The 18,847-nt window shown below is 36.4% G+C and overlaps 1 protein-coding gene across 4 annotated transcripts in view; it reads left to right on the top strand.

Annotated features, from left to right (window-relative positions):
- Positions 1-18,847, top strand: part of VPS8 (VPS8 subunit of CORVET complex) — a 250,782-nt gene that overhangs the window by 15,584 nt on the left and 216,351 nt on the right. For all 4 annotated transcript variants that reach the window (XR_013557963.2, XR_013557964.2, XM_060639415.3 and 1 more), the window contains exons 4-7: positions 2,658-2,788; positions 7,887-7,980; positions 11,775-11,807; positions 12,747-12,801. Coding sequence is in view for 2 of the 4 variants with exons in the window: in XM_060639415.3 (XP_060495398.1) it covers positions 2,658-2,788; positions 7,887-7,980; positions 11,775-11,807; positions 12,747-12,801 (313 nt within the window). In the remaining 2 variants the exon portion in view is untranslated. The remainder of the gene's footprint in view (positions 1-2,657; positions 2,789-7,886; positions 7,981-11,774; positions 11,808-12,746; positions 12,802-18,847) is intronic.

Here is an 18,847-nt window from a genome sequence, read left to right as displayed (position 1 = left end):
GTTCTTTCCTTTCCTTTCCTAAGGCAGTTGTCCCACCTCTGTCCGGCTCTCAAGAGACCGTCTCTCCTTGTGGTTCTAATCTTGTTTTTAGCAGGTGTGTGTGCATGTGTGTAGATATATGAAAAGCAGTTGGCAATATGGGCCTGAACCTCAAGAGAAATGTTGATACTGAAGATGCAGATTTTGGAGTCATTAGCATGACATAGTACTTCAAGCTATAAGTAGGGATTAGCTTGCTCATATAGAAAGTGTGCGAAGTAGGAAGAGAGCTAAGAATATAATCCCAGGGAATAGCATGATTTAAAGGTTTGGCTGATCAGAAAATAGAGAACATGACGGGTAGAAGAGGCCTCGTAAGTTGGGAGGAGTAGCAGAAAAGGGATGCACTGGAAGCCAAGGGAAGAGAAAGTTCCAAGAAGTAGGGAGGGAATGGTTGTAGTGTTAAATGATGCCAAGGGGACAAGGGCACGTTACCTGAAAATAGGCCTGTGAATTTGGCTGGTAACTTCAGCAAAGGTAGTAGTGGCTAGCAATGGTGGAGAAAGTGGAGATAATGAGTTTTAATGGAAGTGGTAAGGCAGAACGTAGTCCAGCTGAAAGAGGAGTATGATCAGAACATTTTTCTTTAATGTCTGTTGTTCAGAATCAACCTGTTCAAAGCTGAACTCCTCATTCTGCTTTATCTGCTATTCTGCTTTTTATCTCAGAAGTATTACCTTTTGCCTAGTTGTTCAAGCTAGAAACCTTGGAATCCTCTTTGATTTCCCCCTGACGTCCCCACCTCCCATCCCCTGCCATTAAATAGTAGTGGGGGGGGGGGGGGCACCTGGGTGGCTCAGTCCGTTAAGTGTCCAACTTTGGCTCAGGTCATGATCTCACGGTTCATGAATTCAAGCCCTGCATTGGGCTCTGTGCTGACAGCTCAGAGCCTGGAGCCTGTTTCAGATTCTGCGTCTCCCCCTCTCTCTGACCCTCCTCTGCTTGTGTACTCTCTCAAAAATAAACGTTAAAAAAAAAAAAAAATGGTAGCCAGGGACTTTGGGTTTTCTCAGTAATGTCTCTTTCATTATTCCTTCTCTTGACCTCTTCTGACGAGTTCTTAAGCTCCACTCCCCGCCTTTAAAAAAATTTTTTTTAATGTTTATTATTTATTTTTGAGAGATAAACAGAGTACGAGTGGGGCAGAGGCAGAGAGAGAGGGAGCCACAGAATCTGAAACAGGCTCCAGGCTCTGAGCTGTCAGCCCAGAGCCCAATGTGGGGCTCGAACTGACCAGCCATGAGATCATGACCTGAGCTGAAGTTGGATGCTTAATGGACTGAGCCACCCAGGCGCCCTCCTCTTTCTTTTCCCTTGACACTGCAATAGCTTTGTTACTGGTTCCTTTTAAATTATTTTTTATTTTTGAGAGAGAGAGAAAGAGTGCGTGCGTGTGCGTGGGGGTGGGGGAGGGGCAGAGAGAGAGGGAGATACTGAATCTGAAGCAGGCTCCAGGTACTGAACTGTCAGCACAGAGCCCGATGTGGGGCTCGAACCCACAAGACACGAGATTATGACCTCAGCTGAAGTCAGATGTTTAACCAACTGAGCCACCCGGGTGCCCCTACCTTGTTACAGGTTCTTAATAGTTTCTTTGTCTCAGTTTCCCTGACTACACTCATCCATCTTCCTGCTGCCCCATTTATCTTTATAAAACGTTGGTCCCATCATGTGTGCCTACTTCTTAAAACATCTCGGTTTCCTTCCTATTGTCTACTATATACAGTACACTAATTCAGTAGATGAATGAGTAGTAAGTATATGCCAGACATTGTACTGGGCAGTAGGGATATAGTGGTAGACAAGGAGGACATAGGCCCTGCTGTCACTTGGCTCATGGAATATAAAGCTTTTTATAATTTGGTCCTAGCTTATCTTTCTAGGATCACTCTAACTCCTCATAATATTCCAGTCATTTGGGACTTCTTCCTTTTCTAGGAGTAAAATTCACCTTATGAAATCACTGTGTTTGCAGATGCTCTTTCTTTTTTTTTTCACACTGTTTTATTTTTATTTTATTTTATTTTTTTGTTTTTTGTTTTGTTTTTTTTTTAATATGAAATTTATTGTCAAATTGGTTTCCATACAACACCCCGTGCTCATCCCAACAGGTGCCCTCCTCAATGCCCATCACTTACTTTCCCCTCCCTCTCACCCCTCCATCAACCCTCAGTTTATTCTCAGTTTTTAAGAGTCCCTTATGGTTTTCCTAACCCAGAATGCTTTTCTTTTGTTTGTCCTATTTCTCATGGTATACTATTTGTAGTCAGGTAGTATTTGTTTTCTTCTAATTAGCTACTGGCTGTTAGTTAACTAGTAAAGCTTATTTACGGGTTTGAATTTTAAGAAGTGTTTAGCTGCTAACAATAATTTGCATAACTGCTTCTGCTGCTTCCTGCTACAAGGAAGAAATTTTTGGAGCGAACTCTTTGTAGAGACAGATATCTATCTAGATTTGGAAATTAATTTTCTATGCTTCTCTAGTCAATAACAATGCTTGGAAAAGAGATGAAAAGCAGAAATAAGCATGTGAGCATTTTAGAGAACACATTTATGCTTGTCTGACTTACAGGGTATTTGGAATTGTGAGTTTATTGATCCATATTCTTCCAATTTAGACTGATGATGAAGAGGAGTCTTTTGTTCTGGAGGACCCTACATTGTTAAACATTGATACTATTGATTCCCACTCCTATGATACTTCGTCTGTGGCAAGTTCAGATAGTGGTGACAGGACCAACTTAAAACGGTAGGTATTCATGTAAATCACACTGGCATATAGTTGAAATATTTGATCATTTAAAATGTAAATCTCTCTTTGGTGTGGTATGGTCTGCTGAAGCCTTTGCATAGGGAATGGAAGGCCCACTTGGGTGGAAATAATATGCTTAGTAGACCCTAAAGATTTTGGCACTACTGAGGGGAGAGAATAATGAAAAGGTGCATGCCATGACCACTGTCCTCTGCACCCCCAGCAGGAAGCCATAATAACAGCCAGGGACTTCCGGAAGCAGTAGAGCCTTCGGAGGAAGCATTGGTCAAACTCGGCACTGTGTCTGTGGTGGAAACATGGAGCTAGGTTCATTTCGTCACCCTGTGCTCTCTGCACTCCCCACCCCCTTCCTCCCACTCTCAGGTCAGCTCCAGCATTCCTTCATTCCTTTGGAATGGGTTCAGAGGAGAATCACAAAATGATTCAAGATTTGGGAAAAAGATTTCTAACCCTAAATAACTTCATTTTGGCTGCTTTTCACCTTCCAAATTCTTGGAGAGCACATGAAAAGGAAAGAGAAGTGGAGGAAGCATAATGTAAATACTTTATTGAATTCATGTGTAACTTTAATGTTGATAAAGTCATGTGTATTTTTCCTTTCTTAAATGTTGCCTGTATTAGTGTTGTCTTCTTTAGGTTGTCAACTCTTGTTGGATAGGGACCATTGCTGGATATATTTACCTGTCCATCACTATCTCCTACAAATAGATAAATGTTTTTTTTTTTCCAGCTTTATTGAGATATAACTGATGTATAACATTGGTTAAATGTAACATGTACAATGTGATTCTTTGATATACTATGTATTGTGAAATGATTACCACAATAGGGTTAGTTAACACCTTTATTACCTCAGATAATTACCATTTCTGTTGTGGTAAGAACATTTAAGATCTACTCTTTTAGTAATTTTCAAGTATATAATACATTATTGTTAGATAATGCTGTTACATCATGCTGTACATTACATCCCCAGAACTTATCTTACAAGTACAAGGTTGTACCCTTTAACCAACATCTACACTTTTCCTTCACTCCCCAGCCCCTGATAGCTACTGTTCTATTCTGCCTCTATGAGGTAGGCTTTTTAAAATTCCACATGTAATTGAGATCATATAGTATTTGTCTTTCCCTGTATGACTTATTTCATGTGGCATAAGGCCCTCCAAGTCCATCCATGTTGTTGCAAATGGTAGGGTTTCCTTTTTTTATCATGGCTGAATAATGTGTGTGTGTGTGTGTGTGTGTGTGTGTGTCTGTGTGTCTCTGTCTGTCTGTCTGTCTCACCTCTTTATCCATTTGTTTGAAGGTGGACACTTAGATTATTTCCATATCTTGGCTATTGTGAATAATGGTGTAATGAACACAGCAGTGGAGATATCTTTTTGAGATAGTGATTTTTTTTTTTTTTTTGATATATCCTCAGAAGTGGAATTTCTGGATCATATGGTAATTTTATGTTTAATTTTGGGGGTAACCCCTATATTGTTTTCCATAGTGGCTGCCACCAGTACACAAGGATTCTCTTTTCTCAAATCCTCACTAATACTTGTGATCTCTTGTCTTTTTGATAATAGCCATCCCCGTAGGCAGTATCTCATTGTGGTTTTGGTTTGTATTTCCCTGATGGTTAGTGATGCTGAACATTTTTCCATATGCTTTTTGGCCACCTGTGTGTCTTCTTCAGAAAAATGTCTGTTCGGATCCTCTGCCTGTGTTTAACTTCAGTTGTTTGGGTTTTTTTTGCTGTTGAGGTATAAGAGTTCCGTATGTAGTAGTCTTACTTTTCCACTGAGAATACATTCCAAGACTTCCAGTGGATGCTTAAAACTGCAGATAGTACTGAATCCTATATAAATTATGTTTCTTCCTGTATATACTGCAGATAGCACTGAATCCTATATAAACTATGTTTCTTTTTGTACATACCTATGATAAAGTTTAATTTATAAATTAGGCATAGTAAGAGATTATATATAATCAATCAATAATAAAATAGAACAATTGTAACAATATACTGTAATAAAAGTTATGTGAACATGGTCTCTTGAAATATTTTATTGTACTGTACTCCCTCTTCTTAACAATGACTTGAGATGATAAAATGCCTCTGTGATGAGATGAAGTGAGGTAAAGGATGAAGGCCTGACATCAGGTTAGGCTACTGTTGACCACCTGACAATACCTCAGAAGAAGGATTATCTGCTTCTAGACTGTGGTTGGCCACAAGTAACTGAAACCAGATAAAGGAGAACTACTGTATATTTTGGATATTAACCTTTTACAGATAAATGGTTTATAAATTCTTTCTTTCTTTCTTTCTTTTTTTTTTTTTTAAGTTTTAAGCACTTTTTTTTTTTAAGTGCTGTGAGCTCAGAGTCTGATGTGGGGCTGGATCCCACTAACTGTGAGATCATGACCTGAGCCAAAATCAAGAGTCAGATGCTCAGTAGACTGAACCACCCAGGGTGCCCTGGTTTACAAATATTTTCTATTCCATGGGTTTTTAAAATTTTGTTGATTTTCTTTTGCTGTGCCAAAGCTTTTTAGTTTGATACAGTCTCATTTATGTTTGCTTTTGTTGCCCCCCTTTTTTTTTCTTTTTTCTTTTTTGGTGTCATATACAGAAAACCCATTGCCCTCAAGACCAAGGTCAAGGAGCTTTTCCCCTATGCATTCTTCTAGGAGTTTTATGGCTTAAGTCTTATATTTGGGTCTTTGATCCACTTAATTCATATAAAATTTGTGAGTGATATAAAATAGGGGTATAGTTCCTTTTGCATGTGATTACCCAGTTTTCCCAACACCATTTATTGGAGACTGTATTCTTTCCCCATTGAGTGTTTTTGGCTCCTTTGTCAAATATTAGTTGGCTGTATATATAACTGTTTATGTCTGGGCTCTCAGTTCTTTTCCATTGGTTTCTGTGTCAGTTTTTATGCAAGTACCATACTGTTTTGGTTTTGACTTTGTAATATAGTTTGAAATCAGGAAGTGTGATGCCTCCATCTTTGTTCTTCTTTCTCAAGATTGCTTTGGCTAATTGGGGTTAGTTGTGTTTCTAAATACTAACAATGAGATATCTGAAAAAGGAATAAAATAATTTATAGTATCATCGAAAACAAGAAAATAGTTAGGAATAAGTTTAACCAAGGACATGAAAGAGCTATACACTGAAAATTATATATAAGACATTGGTGAAAGAAATTAAAGACACAAATAAATGGAAAAATATCCTGTGTTCATGGATTAATATTGTTAAGATGTCCATATTTCTCCAGACCATCTGTAGATTCAGTGCAATCCCTATCAAAATCCCAGTGGCACATTTCATAGAAATAGAACAAAATCTCAGTATTTGTATGGAACCATGATAATTTAAATGATTTTTTTAAGTTTATTTATTTTGAGAGAGTGCGTGCGTGCACGTGCATGTGTGCTTGTGAGTGGGGGAGGGGCAGAGAAAGAGGGAGACAGAATCCCAAGCAGGCTCTGCACTGTCAGCACTGAGCCCAGCATGGGGCTTGAACTCTTGTACTGTGAGATCATGACTTGAGTCAAAATCAAGAGTCAGACGCTTAACCAACTGTGCCACCTAGGCGGCCCTATGATATTTTTAAATGAATAAGTCACAGGAATAAAAGGCACAGGATAAGGAATGCAATCAGTGATACTCTAATAACAATGGAATGGGACAGCTGCTAGCTATACTTGTGAACATAACAATGTATAAAATTGTCAAATAACTAAGTTGTACATCTGAAACTAATGTAAATTGTCAACTATACTAAAAAAGAGTGTGTGTGTGTGTGTGTATATGTATATATATACATATATACATACATATATATATATAGTCTTTATTTTTTGGTCTCATTTAATGTCAGAACTCTTTTGCGTAGCATTAGTCTGGACCCTGCTCACTATTTTGACCTAATCTCTAAGCACCCCCACTCCCATCCTGCTGGTCAGTGCCTTTTGGGTACTTACATTCCCTCCACACACAGCACACATTGACATCCTCATATTTCTGTTTGTGCTTTTTTGTTGCCTGCCAGACTCCTGGTTGTCTATCAAGGCTAGATCAGACATCTTTTTTTTCTATAGTTGTCCCTGATATCCCCCCAATAAATAGGATTAAACTCTTCTTTATTTCATTTCTATAGTGCTTTATCCATTGTTATTTTCTAACATTTTAAAAAAATTTTTAAAAATGTTTTATTTATTTTGAGACAGAGAGAGACAGAGCATGAGCAGGGGAGGGGCAGAGAGAGAGGGAGACACAGAATCCTAAACAGGCTCCAGGCTCTGAGCCGTCAGCACAGAGCCCAACGCGGGGCTCGAACTCATGACCCGTGAGATCATGACCTGAGCCGAAGTCGGACGCTCAACCGACTGAGCCACCCAGGCACCCCTCTAACATTTATCTTTTAAGAGTGAGTTACTTATTGGTCCCTCTAGCTATGCTGTGAGGTCCTTGAGAGTAGGAATCTTGCCTTTCTTATTTTTGTATGCCTGAAGCATACTTTTAGTCACATGATGGAGGTGCTCAGTGTTTGGTAAAGGATGAGATTATTTTTTGAATGCTGATGAGTTGGGTAAGTGAAAGGTACTATTAGTAGGAGCAGCAGAGAGGAGTGTGGAATTTGATGTGCTTGGTTGAAGAATGAGAGAGGGCAGTTACAGATAGAAAGGCCAGAAAGGTGGGCAAAGGTGGAAGGAAGGGAGAGGTAATGTAGACAAGTAGGGCAGGGCAGGCAACCTTCTGGTGAGGAGTAAAACCTCTTGCCATATTTTAGGTGAGGAAGGAACAGTTTGAATCAATGAAAAAGGAGTGATGGCTTTATTCACTTTCCTACTTGTGCTTCTCTGGGGTTCAAGGTGGGTTTAGTACAACATCTTAATTTAGGACTGTCAGGCTCTCAGTGCCTCTTTGCAAACAGAGCTACAAATTACATTCAGTGTTGTTTTCTGCTTTCCTTATTTTTATGTGTTTTTTGGTCTTTCAAAAAAGACTTTTTTTTTTTTTTTTTTTTTTTTAAATATTCTTAAATGCTTCCCCCCCTTCTTTTAGGAAGAAGAAATTACCTGATTCTTTTTCACTCCATGGGTCAGTTATGCGACATTCACTTTTGAAGGGAATTTCTGCCCAGATAGTGTCTGCAGCTGTAAGTATTTTGTTCTCTTTCCCAGCTTTGTAACCTGCAATGGCATAATGAAGCAGGAATGAGCATAAAACAAAGCACAGCACTTCTCTTGGCCCGAGGCTTAAAAAAAAATAGAATCTGGCTTTCATGGGTTTTGTGTGATTGTTTTTGACTCATAAGACATGGCTATACATCTTGACATAGAAATTAGTGCAGCCATGAAATAAAGGTCTGCTCAGAGTCTCTGGTGTGCCTAAATGAAATATGGCAGCAAGCCTAAAAGGAACACTATCTGCCTTTTCTTTAAATTCCTTTTCAGTTTAGTTGCCATCTTGTGTATTTGGTTGAGTTAGAGTGCTCGTTTTTTTTTTTTTTTTAGTCTTTTCATATGGAGAAATGATTGATCAGAATCTTTTACAACTGAGTGATTTTTTTTTTGTAATTCACAAAACTCTTTTCATGTACCTTATTTTATTTACTCTTACAACTTTGAAAGTAAGGAAAGCCATATCCTGTTTTACAAATGAGAAGAGAGACTCAGAAAGGTGATATATTAACTATTAACTTGTCTTACATCATTGAGTTTGGAGATAGCAGAATAATTACTCAAAATTGGGGTTTCTGGCTCCAACTGTAGTGCTGCTTTGTTGTGAAATGGGGGTGGTATTGGTGAATGTGGCCAGAGTATAATGGTTAGAACAGAGTATCTGCGGTCTTTTTTGAACATTTTTTTTTTTAGAGCACTGATTTCATGCAAAAATATTTAATAGACCATCAAGACAATAGATGATGATTCTGGTAGGCTTTATCAAATTTTTCTTTGACCTCAGAGCCTATAATTTTATGTAGTCTTTCAATTTTAGTTTTCTGAATTCATTGTATAGATCTTATGTATAATGATGATGATGATGATGATGGCGACCACGGTGACATATTCATGTCCCAGGAACTTTGACTTTTTTAATGTTTTTATGGAGTTTAATTGGTATTTTGCAAATTCAGTTTGGACAAAATTTTGATTTCCCAAAAGGGTAAGAGATTGATACAGGAGTAGCATCACAACATCATAACTGCATTGCAATTGTCATATTTATCAGAGAAAGCTCGTATAAAAACCAAACCAAACAAACAAACAAAAAAAGAAAAAATAAGAAAAAGTGTCCTCTGTTGGCAGTTGGTATACCCCGACCCAGCTTATATATCATGAAGTCAATTTAAATAGATAGTCAAGCAATGGAGGAAACCTGGGCAATTGTCCTTCCTCTTTTAGGTGGAGAGTAACTCATATTTGCTAGAATGGGAACCACCTGTTGAGGATTACATTTCCATGACGTTTTCTGAATTTAATCCTTATGTAGGTGATGAAATTCATTCCTTTCAAGATCAAGATGAACCAGAACAGTCATTTGACCCACCTGTGCAGTTTTAAAAATATTTTGAATAATGGAGACTGAACTAAAACTCAGACGCTGAACATTGATTAGATAAATCTGTTATTTAAAAGGGTTTCTTCTCCCTCTTGAAGAGGAGGGAAAAATTCTAATAAATCCCAGAGTGTTTGCATTCTGTTCTTATTTCATTGCTATGGCTGAGCTCCTTTGGTCTGTTAAAATGAAAACTGCTTTTCCTATGACAGTCTTCATACTCTGCCTTCCTAATTTTGTATTACCAGCTCAATTTAAATTGTATGCTTTTCTGTGATGTTCGGTGTGTTAACATGTAAAGCTAGTTTTATTTTTGGGCATCTCTCCTGAATAGTTGTTCAATGATGCCTTCAGCCATGTGGATAGTGGTGTTATTAGGGCTGCCTGGGGCCTTGCTCACAATGGCTTTGTCGTCCATACGCATAGAGAACAGTTAGGAGAGATGGAATTTTTGGAATTGTGAACTTCTGATTCACAAATGAAAGTACTATGACAGATGACTGTATTTTAAATTTGTTTAGACTAATTTCAAAGGGTATTTATCACTTTTATGATCGCCTAAGGTAGTAGAGATGCCTTAGCACAGTGTTTTTTCCGAAATGCGTCCGTTGTGTAAGAATCTCCTGGTACTGACTGAAATGCAGATTCCTGAGCACCCAAACGTGCTTAATTGGAATCTTAGTAGTATAGCATAGGAATCTGCGTTTTAACAGTATAACAGGAATCTGTATCTTAGGTGATTTCAAGGTAGCCTGGCTTTTGAGAATCATTACCCTAAGATGTTGCCACACCAGTACTACAACTCTGTAATCTCTAGTGCTTCGCATATGTCTGTTTCTTTGGCTTAAAAAAAATTTTTTTTTAATTTATTTTGAGAGAGACAGAGCTAGTGGGGGAGTGACAGAGAATCTCAAGCAGGCTTGTGCTTGCTTCGGCAGCACATATACCAAGCAGGCTCTACGCCGTCAGCACAGAACTTGATGCAAGGCTCGAACCCAAGAACTGTGAGATCATGACCTGAGCCAAAACCAAGAATCGGACACTTAACTGACTGAGCCACGCAGGCACCCCTGGTTTTTTGGCTTTTAAAGGAAGCTGACTTCTCATTTCATTATTCAGGTTCCATTTTGAATATAGTATGCTTTTTATCTGCTCTTTCATTCTTTTTCCCTATCCAGGACACAAATCAATCATTCATCAGATATTTATTGTATGCATCTTAATTGTCAAGCATGTTAGGTGTACTTTACATACACATATCTATACAGAGTGGGGTATATCCTCCATCCAGAGCATTGAACATAGCAGCCTTGTGATTGTTCTTCCTCATACTCCCACGCACTAGAGTAAGTTTCTTGAGTTAGTTCCCAGGACACTCTGTAAAGTTGGATAAAATTGATTCTGCCTTCTGAGAGATTATAATAACTAATCGACCACATTGACAGGGACAGACATAGAAAAGATCTATAGAAATGATATAAAGAGCCAGGTCTGGGAATTGGGTACTCTGAGTTTGAGACATAGTTTTCTATCACTTCTTGAATAATCTTGGGCAAGTCAGGTACACTTTTTAAAACTTCTCTGTTTTCTTAGTCTGGAAAATCAGAATAATACATGTTTTATCTATCTCTTGCAGATTGAGAGTCAATAGTGTAATACATGTACATGAAAGCTCTTTGCTACTATGGTGCTAATTATTGTAAGCTCTTACTATTTAAAGCTATAGAAGCATTAAATAGATAACTGGACATTTATATGATACTTTACATATAATTTGTACCTCAGGACAAATTATTGAGGTACATAGGGCGTTATTTGCTATTTCCTTTAACAGATGAGGAGGCTAATACCCAGAAGTTTAGGTGACTTTCCCTAGGTCATAGAGTTACTGGTATGGAGCTGGGACCAGCACTTAATTTTTAATTTTCTGATGCTTGCTTGAACTGACTGAATACACCCAGCTTGGGTTTTATTGAAGGATTATTAGATAATTTGCTGGATAGGAAGCTTAGAGAAAGAATATCTGTAGCATGTTTCCCTTTTTTAAAATCCTTATGTACTCCTGTCATTGTAACCTATACTACTTAGAGTGTATCCATGTTATTGAAAATAAGACTTCTTTCCTCTCTCTCTTCTTACGTTTTCATTTATAATCATGCCTTTCTTAAAGCATTTGTTACCATTAGTAAAATAAAATGATCTGCTTTCATGCTCTTTATATTTTCTTGGTCTGTACAACTTTTGTGGTTTCTCTTAGTTGGGGGCAAAAATGAGGATCCCATCTCTTATCTGAATTGATTTGGATTAAAGTTTATGTAAAGAGAGGGGCTTATATCATTTTCTGTTTAAAAATGAGAGTATGTTTTCAAATACTTTTTTAATTTCACTTAGGACAAAGTCGATGCTGGCTTGCCTACAGCAATTGTAAGTACACTTTAAATAATCCTTTAAAGGTAAGCATTCTATTTCATTGGGTTTTCTTAGATTTATTCTTCTAATGTTCAGAGTTATTGCATAAATTATTATGATAATAAATTCATAAGTCATTTACTGCCAGTAATCAGGTTTAACATTTTTCCATATTGAATGTTCTCTTTCTAGTGTATTGTTATTCTTCCATATAATGGAATAATGGTTAGCCTTTTCCAGGTTTATTTATATGTGGTCCTCCCATGCCCAAGTAAATTTGCTCCCTCTGTGATTTGGCCTCCCTTTGGTTACAAGGGAGTGGAACACAGCATTTGGTGAAATCACTTTGTGGTAAATAGTACACTTAATAGTTCTGAACTCCATTGCCAGGCCTGCCAAATAGTAAATCTGTGGTGCGATTATAGAGAACGGGGGATATTGAAAGCACACTAGTGCCCTCTTTTCTTGAATACTTCCAGCTGCCTCCTGTAGCTTTCTTATTAGTTAGTTAATCGGTGAGGAAGTGGGCTGAAATTTGAATATTTCTGGTGCCTTTTAGCTCCTGTGAATAAACTGAAGGGCTTTATCAACCCCTTTCCCACACCTCATAGCTGGCTCTTGGTTGGGTAGCATAAGTGCCTCCTACTTTGTCTGGACCTCTGAGTTTTTTTTTTTTTAAATTGCTTTAGAATAGAAGTGGTGTGTTTTTGCCTATAATGTTGAACATATGATATTTTGATATTGTTACCCTTAGAGTAAATTTAGAGGGATTCCCAGAAATAAAAGGTCCTGAGTTTCATTTCCCCTTTTGCCTCCTAGATGAAATTCTCCTTATTTATAATAGTTGGTATGTCATCTGGTGCCTAGAGGAAAGAAAACCAACAAATTCAACTCGCATTGTTTCAAGATCCTCGATGTAATATCTCAAAACGTAATCTTCCCTTTTGTTCCCAGGCAGTGTCCAGTCTGATAGCAGTGGGTACATCTCATGGATTGGCTTTAATATTTGGTAAATTTTCTAAGTACTTTCTTTACTGTGAATGTTAAGTATCCTTTTATATTTTATATCTTTTAATAACAGTTTAATTGTAAACTTTATATTCTTGTAAGAAAAACAAAAACAAAAACAGGAAGACTTGAAAAGTAGCAGTCAGTAGTTTTATAGTTAAAATTACTTGACCCAAGTTCATTTTGTTGCTCACTGCAAGTTGATTTTCTTCTTTAAGAATTTATAAGTTATCATATCATATCTTTTGATTCTACAGACCTAGACAGAAAGAATATAAAGTTGAAAGGGACCTTGGGTTGTCATCTTGTCTGCCTCAGTTTGTGGTGGTGATGATTTTTGATTCTAAATCATATTCTAGCAGATCTTCAGGAAAAGAGATTCACAGGCTTTCCTAGTAACTCAAACTGACAATAAGTTCTTTTTCATTTACATTGTAAATTCCTCTAAATTGAAAATTTTCTAGCCCATAATCACATGTGTTTGTTGGTTGAGAATATAACATTCATTCGTTTCTATGTTAGATGATAGTCTTAAGTATTTTCTCTTTCTTTTTCTACCTGAGATGAAATAACCCTAGTTTCATTACTCCTTGCTTTTGAATTTAGTACAATGAGCAGTACATTTTCTTCTGTTTTTTGTTTTTTTTTTTTAATTTAAAAACTGTTAGATAATATTTGTCTGGCAGTTTTAATTGTTCTCTTCTGAATCTTAAGTCTTTTGCATCTCTCCTAAATGGAATTCCCAATAACACTATTTTATTAAGGAATCTACAGGATTTGTAGAAGGATCACCTGGGAATACTTTAATAACAGTACTGCAATTTGATCTCTGTGGGGCTTACATCATTATTTACCGTATGAATGAAAAACTGGTTATTTTCCCTTGTTTTTGAGCAATTTTTGAATTCCTACTTGTAAATATTGAATTCCTATTCATAACAATTTGAATTCCTGTTTACAAATAATCTAAATTATGCGATTTTTTCAAAGGTGATTGATTTAAATAGAGCTTTATTGTTTGGAGGTAGGAAGAATGGACACAAAAATATAATTCTTTTGAGAGTACTTTAGAATTGATTCTTTCAATAATTTTTTTCTTATTTTATAATCCGTGTTTATAGTAGAAAATTGAGATGAGCAAAAGATTAAAGATACAAAATAGCAGATTCCAGCATCCTGGAATAATCCCTGACATTTCTATATGGCTCTTTAATCTTTTATTTTGTACGTGTGTGTGTATATGTACACATCTAAAATGGAATCATGTGAATTTGTAATCTGCTTTTTGTTATAATGAACATCTTTCCATGTAATTATATATTCATCTGTAACATCATCTCTAATGGCTACACAGTATTCTTTTAAATGGATTCACCACAATTTACTTAACCATTTCCTACTATAGGTTGTTTCTAAACAAACAGTATAGCAATGAACATCTTTGTAACTGCATTTTTGTCCACCTGATTACTTCTTTAGGACAAATTCTTAAAAGTAGAATTACTTAAGGTCAGAACATTTTTTTTTTTCCCAGGTTTTATACATTTAATGAATGAATGAATGAATGAATGAATTAGGGTATGAACATTTTAAACACTTGTGATATAACCTGATTGCTTCTAGGAAGTTTTAGCCACCTGCTGTCCTGTCAGGTGTAAGAATGCTTATTTTCCTTTGGGAGCAGAATTGGTGTTAGATCAAAAGAATTTGGGGAAAGGATCTTACTTTTTAGGTCAGTCCTCTTTTACATATGAGGTGGGTGAGAACCAGAGAGGTTGAGAGATTTGCACAGAGCCAAGTTAAGAATTAAGAAACACTGAATCCTACATCAGTGCATTCTCACCATTCTCAGCAAGTCTGTCCTGAGAGAAAAGGAGGCAAATTCCAAGATATATGAAGAAAAGAATAGAAGAACTAAGATGAATGAGGATTGAGTATAATGTGTATGTTTGTCTGTCAGCAGAATGCAAGTTGATTTTTTTGTTCTTGCTTACTAATGCTCACTTTTCCTCAACTCTGTCTGCTTTGACATCCCTTCTTTACCACAAAGTTATAGGAATATGTGTCTGTTTATAAGCAAACCCATGTAAAGCTACTGCGACAAATGAATACTTTAAAAACCAACAGAAGAGTATGTGATGTCTTTTGCTACTGTCTCCTTAATTTCCTTGGGCCTGCTTCTTAATTTTTTTAGGTTTCAACAGCTTTCTTTCTTTTTTAAAAAAATTTTTAATGTTTATTTATTTTTGAGAGAGAGAGAGAGTCAGAACTCTAGCAGGGGAGGGTCAGAGAGAAAGGGAGACACAGAATCCGAAGCAGGCTCCAGGCTCTGAGCTGTCAGCACAGAGCCCGACACGGGGCTGGAACTCGGGAACCATGAGATCATGACCTGAGCTGAAGTCGGACACTTAACTGACTGAGCCACCCAGGCGCCCCTCAACAGCTTTCTTGTAGATATGATGAAACAGTAATCTCTCTCTACAGTCTCATGCAAGAGAAAGTATGCCAAAGTGAATATTTCGAGAAAGAATGATAATATTCTGGTTATGCTTTGGGGTTTTAAGCATGCAGTTATTAACTTTTTGTCATTATTTTTGTAGAATCAAATTATTTGAACAGTGAGCTTTAACAAATGGATTGAAACTCATTTTAATGGCAGTAACAAATGTCAGAATAATGATACTATGAAGTGTCTAGATTAGAGGTCGGGTTAAATCTGGTCTTGTTTAAATATCTTTGGTGATTGTAGGAAAAATGTAGCAGAAGAATTATGTTTGTTTTAAGTAACATTAGTTTCTTTTTGGACTAGAGGTGGGTCATTAAAATAGTGATAATTATAAGCTTCTTAGAGGTGATGTATGTTGCCTATTCTTACGGACTGTAGGTATATGATATTTATTATATCTTGGTTCTTATCTATTATACAGGATCTCAAAAATTCAAATCTTTGTAAAGATGTGTCTCTATTCCAGGGCTCTTAGTTTCCTATTTTGGGGGATTGTTAGTATACTTTCATAGATTATCTTTTTGAAGTTGTTTTTATTTCTACCAAACTTACTGGACTTGGATTTACTTATTGTACTATAATTTGAATATTGTGCATTTTCTCTTTGCCATAACCAATATCTGGATGTAATCGTAAATCAGTTAATCACATTTAGTATCATTCCCAGAAATAACTAAAGGTTGTCACTTATACTTTTGAAATTTTACCTGTCTTTTCTCTGAACTTTTGACTGATTTCTTGCTTTTCTCTTTCTTTTGATCTTTTCTCCATGGATTCAAAGGAAAAGGTATAGTAATTTTGGTTTGCATGAGTTACTGTTTTTCTTTTGACCTTTTTAGTGTTGAAAGAGAATGCTGTCAGTTACAGTTGGTGCCCTTTTATGAACTGCTTACTAAAAAAAATCCAGCTAACAAACTGGTTAAAGCAGGGATTTGTTAAAAATTATAAAGATATGTGTACCTTCAGTGTTTTATTTTAATTGAAAATATACAAATATTCATTTTCTCCTTAATCCTTTGATACAGTCCAAAGACTTTTCTTTGAGTTTGTATCTGCCAGTTGGAAGTCTGAGGCTCTTTTTTGGAATAACCTGCATCAGTAATGAGTCATATAAAATTTGCACTTTTACTTAAAAGAAAAAATGGTAAAAGCTTAGGCACCTGTGAATCAGTTGAGGAGTGCAAAATTACAGATTTTTACAAAACAACTCTTTAATCTTCTCCAGTTGTCCACATCTTATTACGGGACAGATTTTCAAAGAAACACCTTTACCAAGTTTTTTTGTGAGCATTAATTTACTTTTCATGGAAACAACTTTTTTTTTGGTCACTGTATTTCATCAGTTAACGTATTGTTTAATTAAGTTTTTAAAATCCAGTAACATTATGGTGGTATGAGCAGGTTTATAAATGAACACTGCTAACTTATTTGTAAGCGTCATCATTCTAGATGATAGCCAGTTAGCCATGGGGTTTCTCTGTATCCTGGGCTTCTTTCTTTCAGTGAGCTTTCCAGAGGGGATGAGCACTCCCAATTCTGTGTGTTGGTTAGGTGGAGGACAGGTAAAGTGCTTCACCTGTTTTATGATCATTGATGAAACATATTTTCTAATACCTCTTCTCTTTTCTTTTGGTCTTAGAGAATATTTTAATATGCACAAAGGGTAAGAAAAGAGTAGTATTAAAGAATGGTGAATGCTGGCAATAAGAGAGCTCTATACACACAATTAAACTTGATTTCTTCTAGGATCTAGTTATTTCCTTCTTTGAAGGTCTTTGGGAACTAGTTAAAACAAATTAGGGATGGAGAAATAGAGGATGGGGTTAATTTTGGTATATGGAAAGAGCAGAAATTCTCTTGAAGTATGTTCAGATTTAGATTTTATGGCTATTACAGACTTTATACATTACTTGTGGCTTTTCTTTGCTATTTAGCACGTTACTCTTAAGCCCAGAATATGCTGAGGAGATCTGCCCTAAGCAAAGTATACTTTGAAAGATATACTAATAAACAGATATAATTCATTGCAGTGTTTGTGATAACTAGACTTCATGTTGTCTTAATTGGCAAGCTATTATCATTCACAATAATTCCTTGCATTTGTACCATTTGATAGTTTTCACATTTTTCACAGGCATTTTCTTATTTAAACTGTGCCAACTCTGTGAAGTTTATGGGAAAACTGATAGTCTCATTTCATATTTCTTGCCTGGAGTTATTTGCTTTATAAGGACCCACTCAAGTTTTTTTGAAAACTAAGTTGAGAATGCCAACCAAATGTGATTTTATTTGGCTCTGTAAATGAAATTAGATGTACTGCTAATTTAATGGTTTCTCCCAACAATAGGCAAAGCAGACTTCGAGAATAGGGAAAAATAGAATTTTTCCTTAAAAATTAAGGTGATCAAGAGCCCCCCTGGGGGAGTGCAATATGGAGAGCTCTGATTTTCATCTCTTACTTCTGTCCAGATCCTTCTGTTCTTTCCATATAACTTTAGAATTCAAGTGTTTGGAAGAGGTTTTATGTTTATTTTTACCAAATACCTTTTCCCAGAAGTGTCCAGAATAATCTGGGATAAAGAATGTTTAGTTACCTCAGTAGAAGAAACCTCTCCCGTGAGATTCTGGTTTCTACTTTACACAGAAATTCTCCCTTTTCTGAATTTCATCTAAATTGCTTGATAGGTTTATTACTTTGGTACCACAAATATAGAATGTATAAAGACAGCAATATGAACTAATAAATATCTTTGTGGAGTTAAAAACCAGGTTACATTTTATACACTATCTCCTCACTGCCATGCTTACCATATAAAGGAACATTATGAAGATAATGAATGCGTTGTAAAAATCAAGGGAAAAAGTTGAGAATGCTTTCATTAACACAGTCCTGTGGGATGTAAACTTCATACATACATACATTGATAATTTGGTCCCCTTTCTTAGCTGGTTTTTAGTACGCAGGATCCATAGTCAGGAAAGGAGAGTCCTGTTTGGGTTTTTTAATCTAGAAGTTTTTCTTTCCCTCTTTTTATTTCCTCTCTTAATGGTATGGTAATTCTTTATCGTTTTCTTTAATTTTATTCTTACTCTCCTTGAGTTATAAGAATACTTAAAATAGTCTAATGTGTGAACTTTGCTAAATCTGAAAGCAGTAGTATCTTTAAGTATTGGTGGATCAGAATGTGTACAGTTTGGATCTCAAAGCACAAAGGATCCCAGCAGGATGCTATTCAATCACTTTTCTGTACCTGGAAGGCAGGTAGCCCAGACTTAAGGGGCTTCTTTGTGAGGCTGATAAGGAATGTCTGTCTTTGTCTTCCTTTCATTCCGTCTGTTGCCTACATGCAGGACCCAAATAGAGTATATATATATATAGAACACTGTTGCCCAACCATCCTGTCTGGACAGTTTGCAAAATAAGATACATGGATAATCCACTAACTGTAAAAGGCAGCCCTGACAAGATAAGATCATGGAAAACACTATTGTAGGCAGGCAGTTTCAGTAAAGTAAAATAAAATGAGGTGTCATGTTCAGA

This window comes from Panthera onca, chromosome C2 (assembly GCF_046562875.1).
Source record: "Panthera onca isolate mPanOnc1 chromosome C2, mPanOnc1 haplotype 2, whole genome shotgun sequence".
NCBI lineage: Eukaryota > Metazoa > Chordata > Mammalia > Carnivora > Felidae > Panthera > Panthera onca.
The sequence above is the reverse complement of the archived record's forward strand: the minus strand, read 5'-3'. Positions and strand labels throughout refer to the sequence as shown.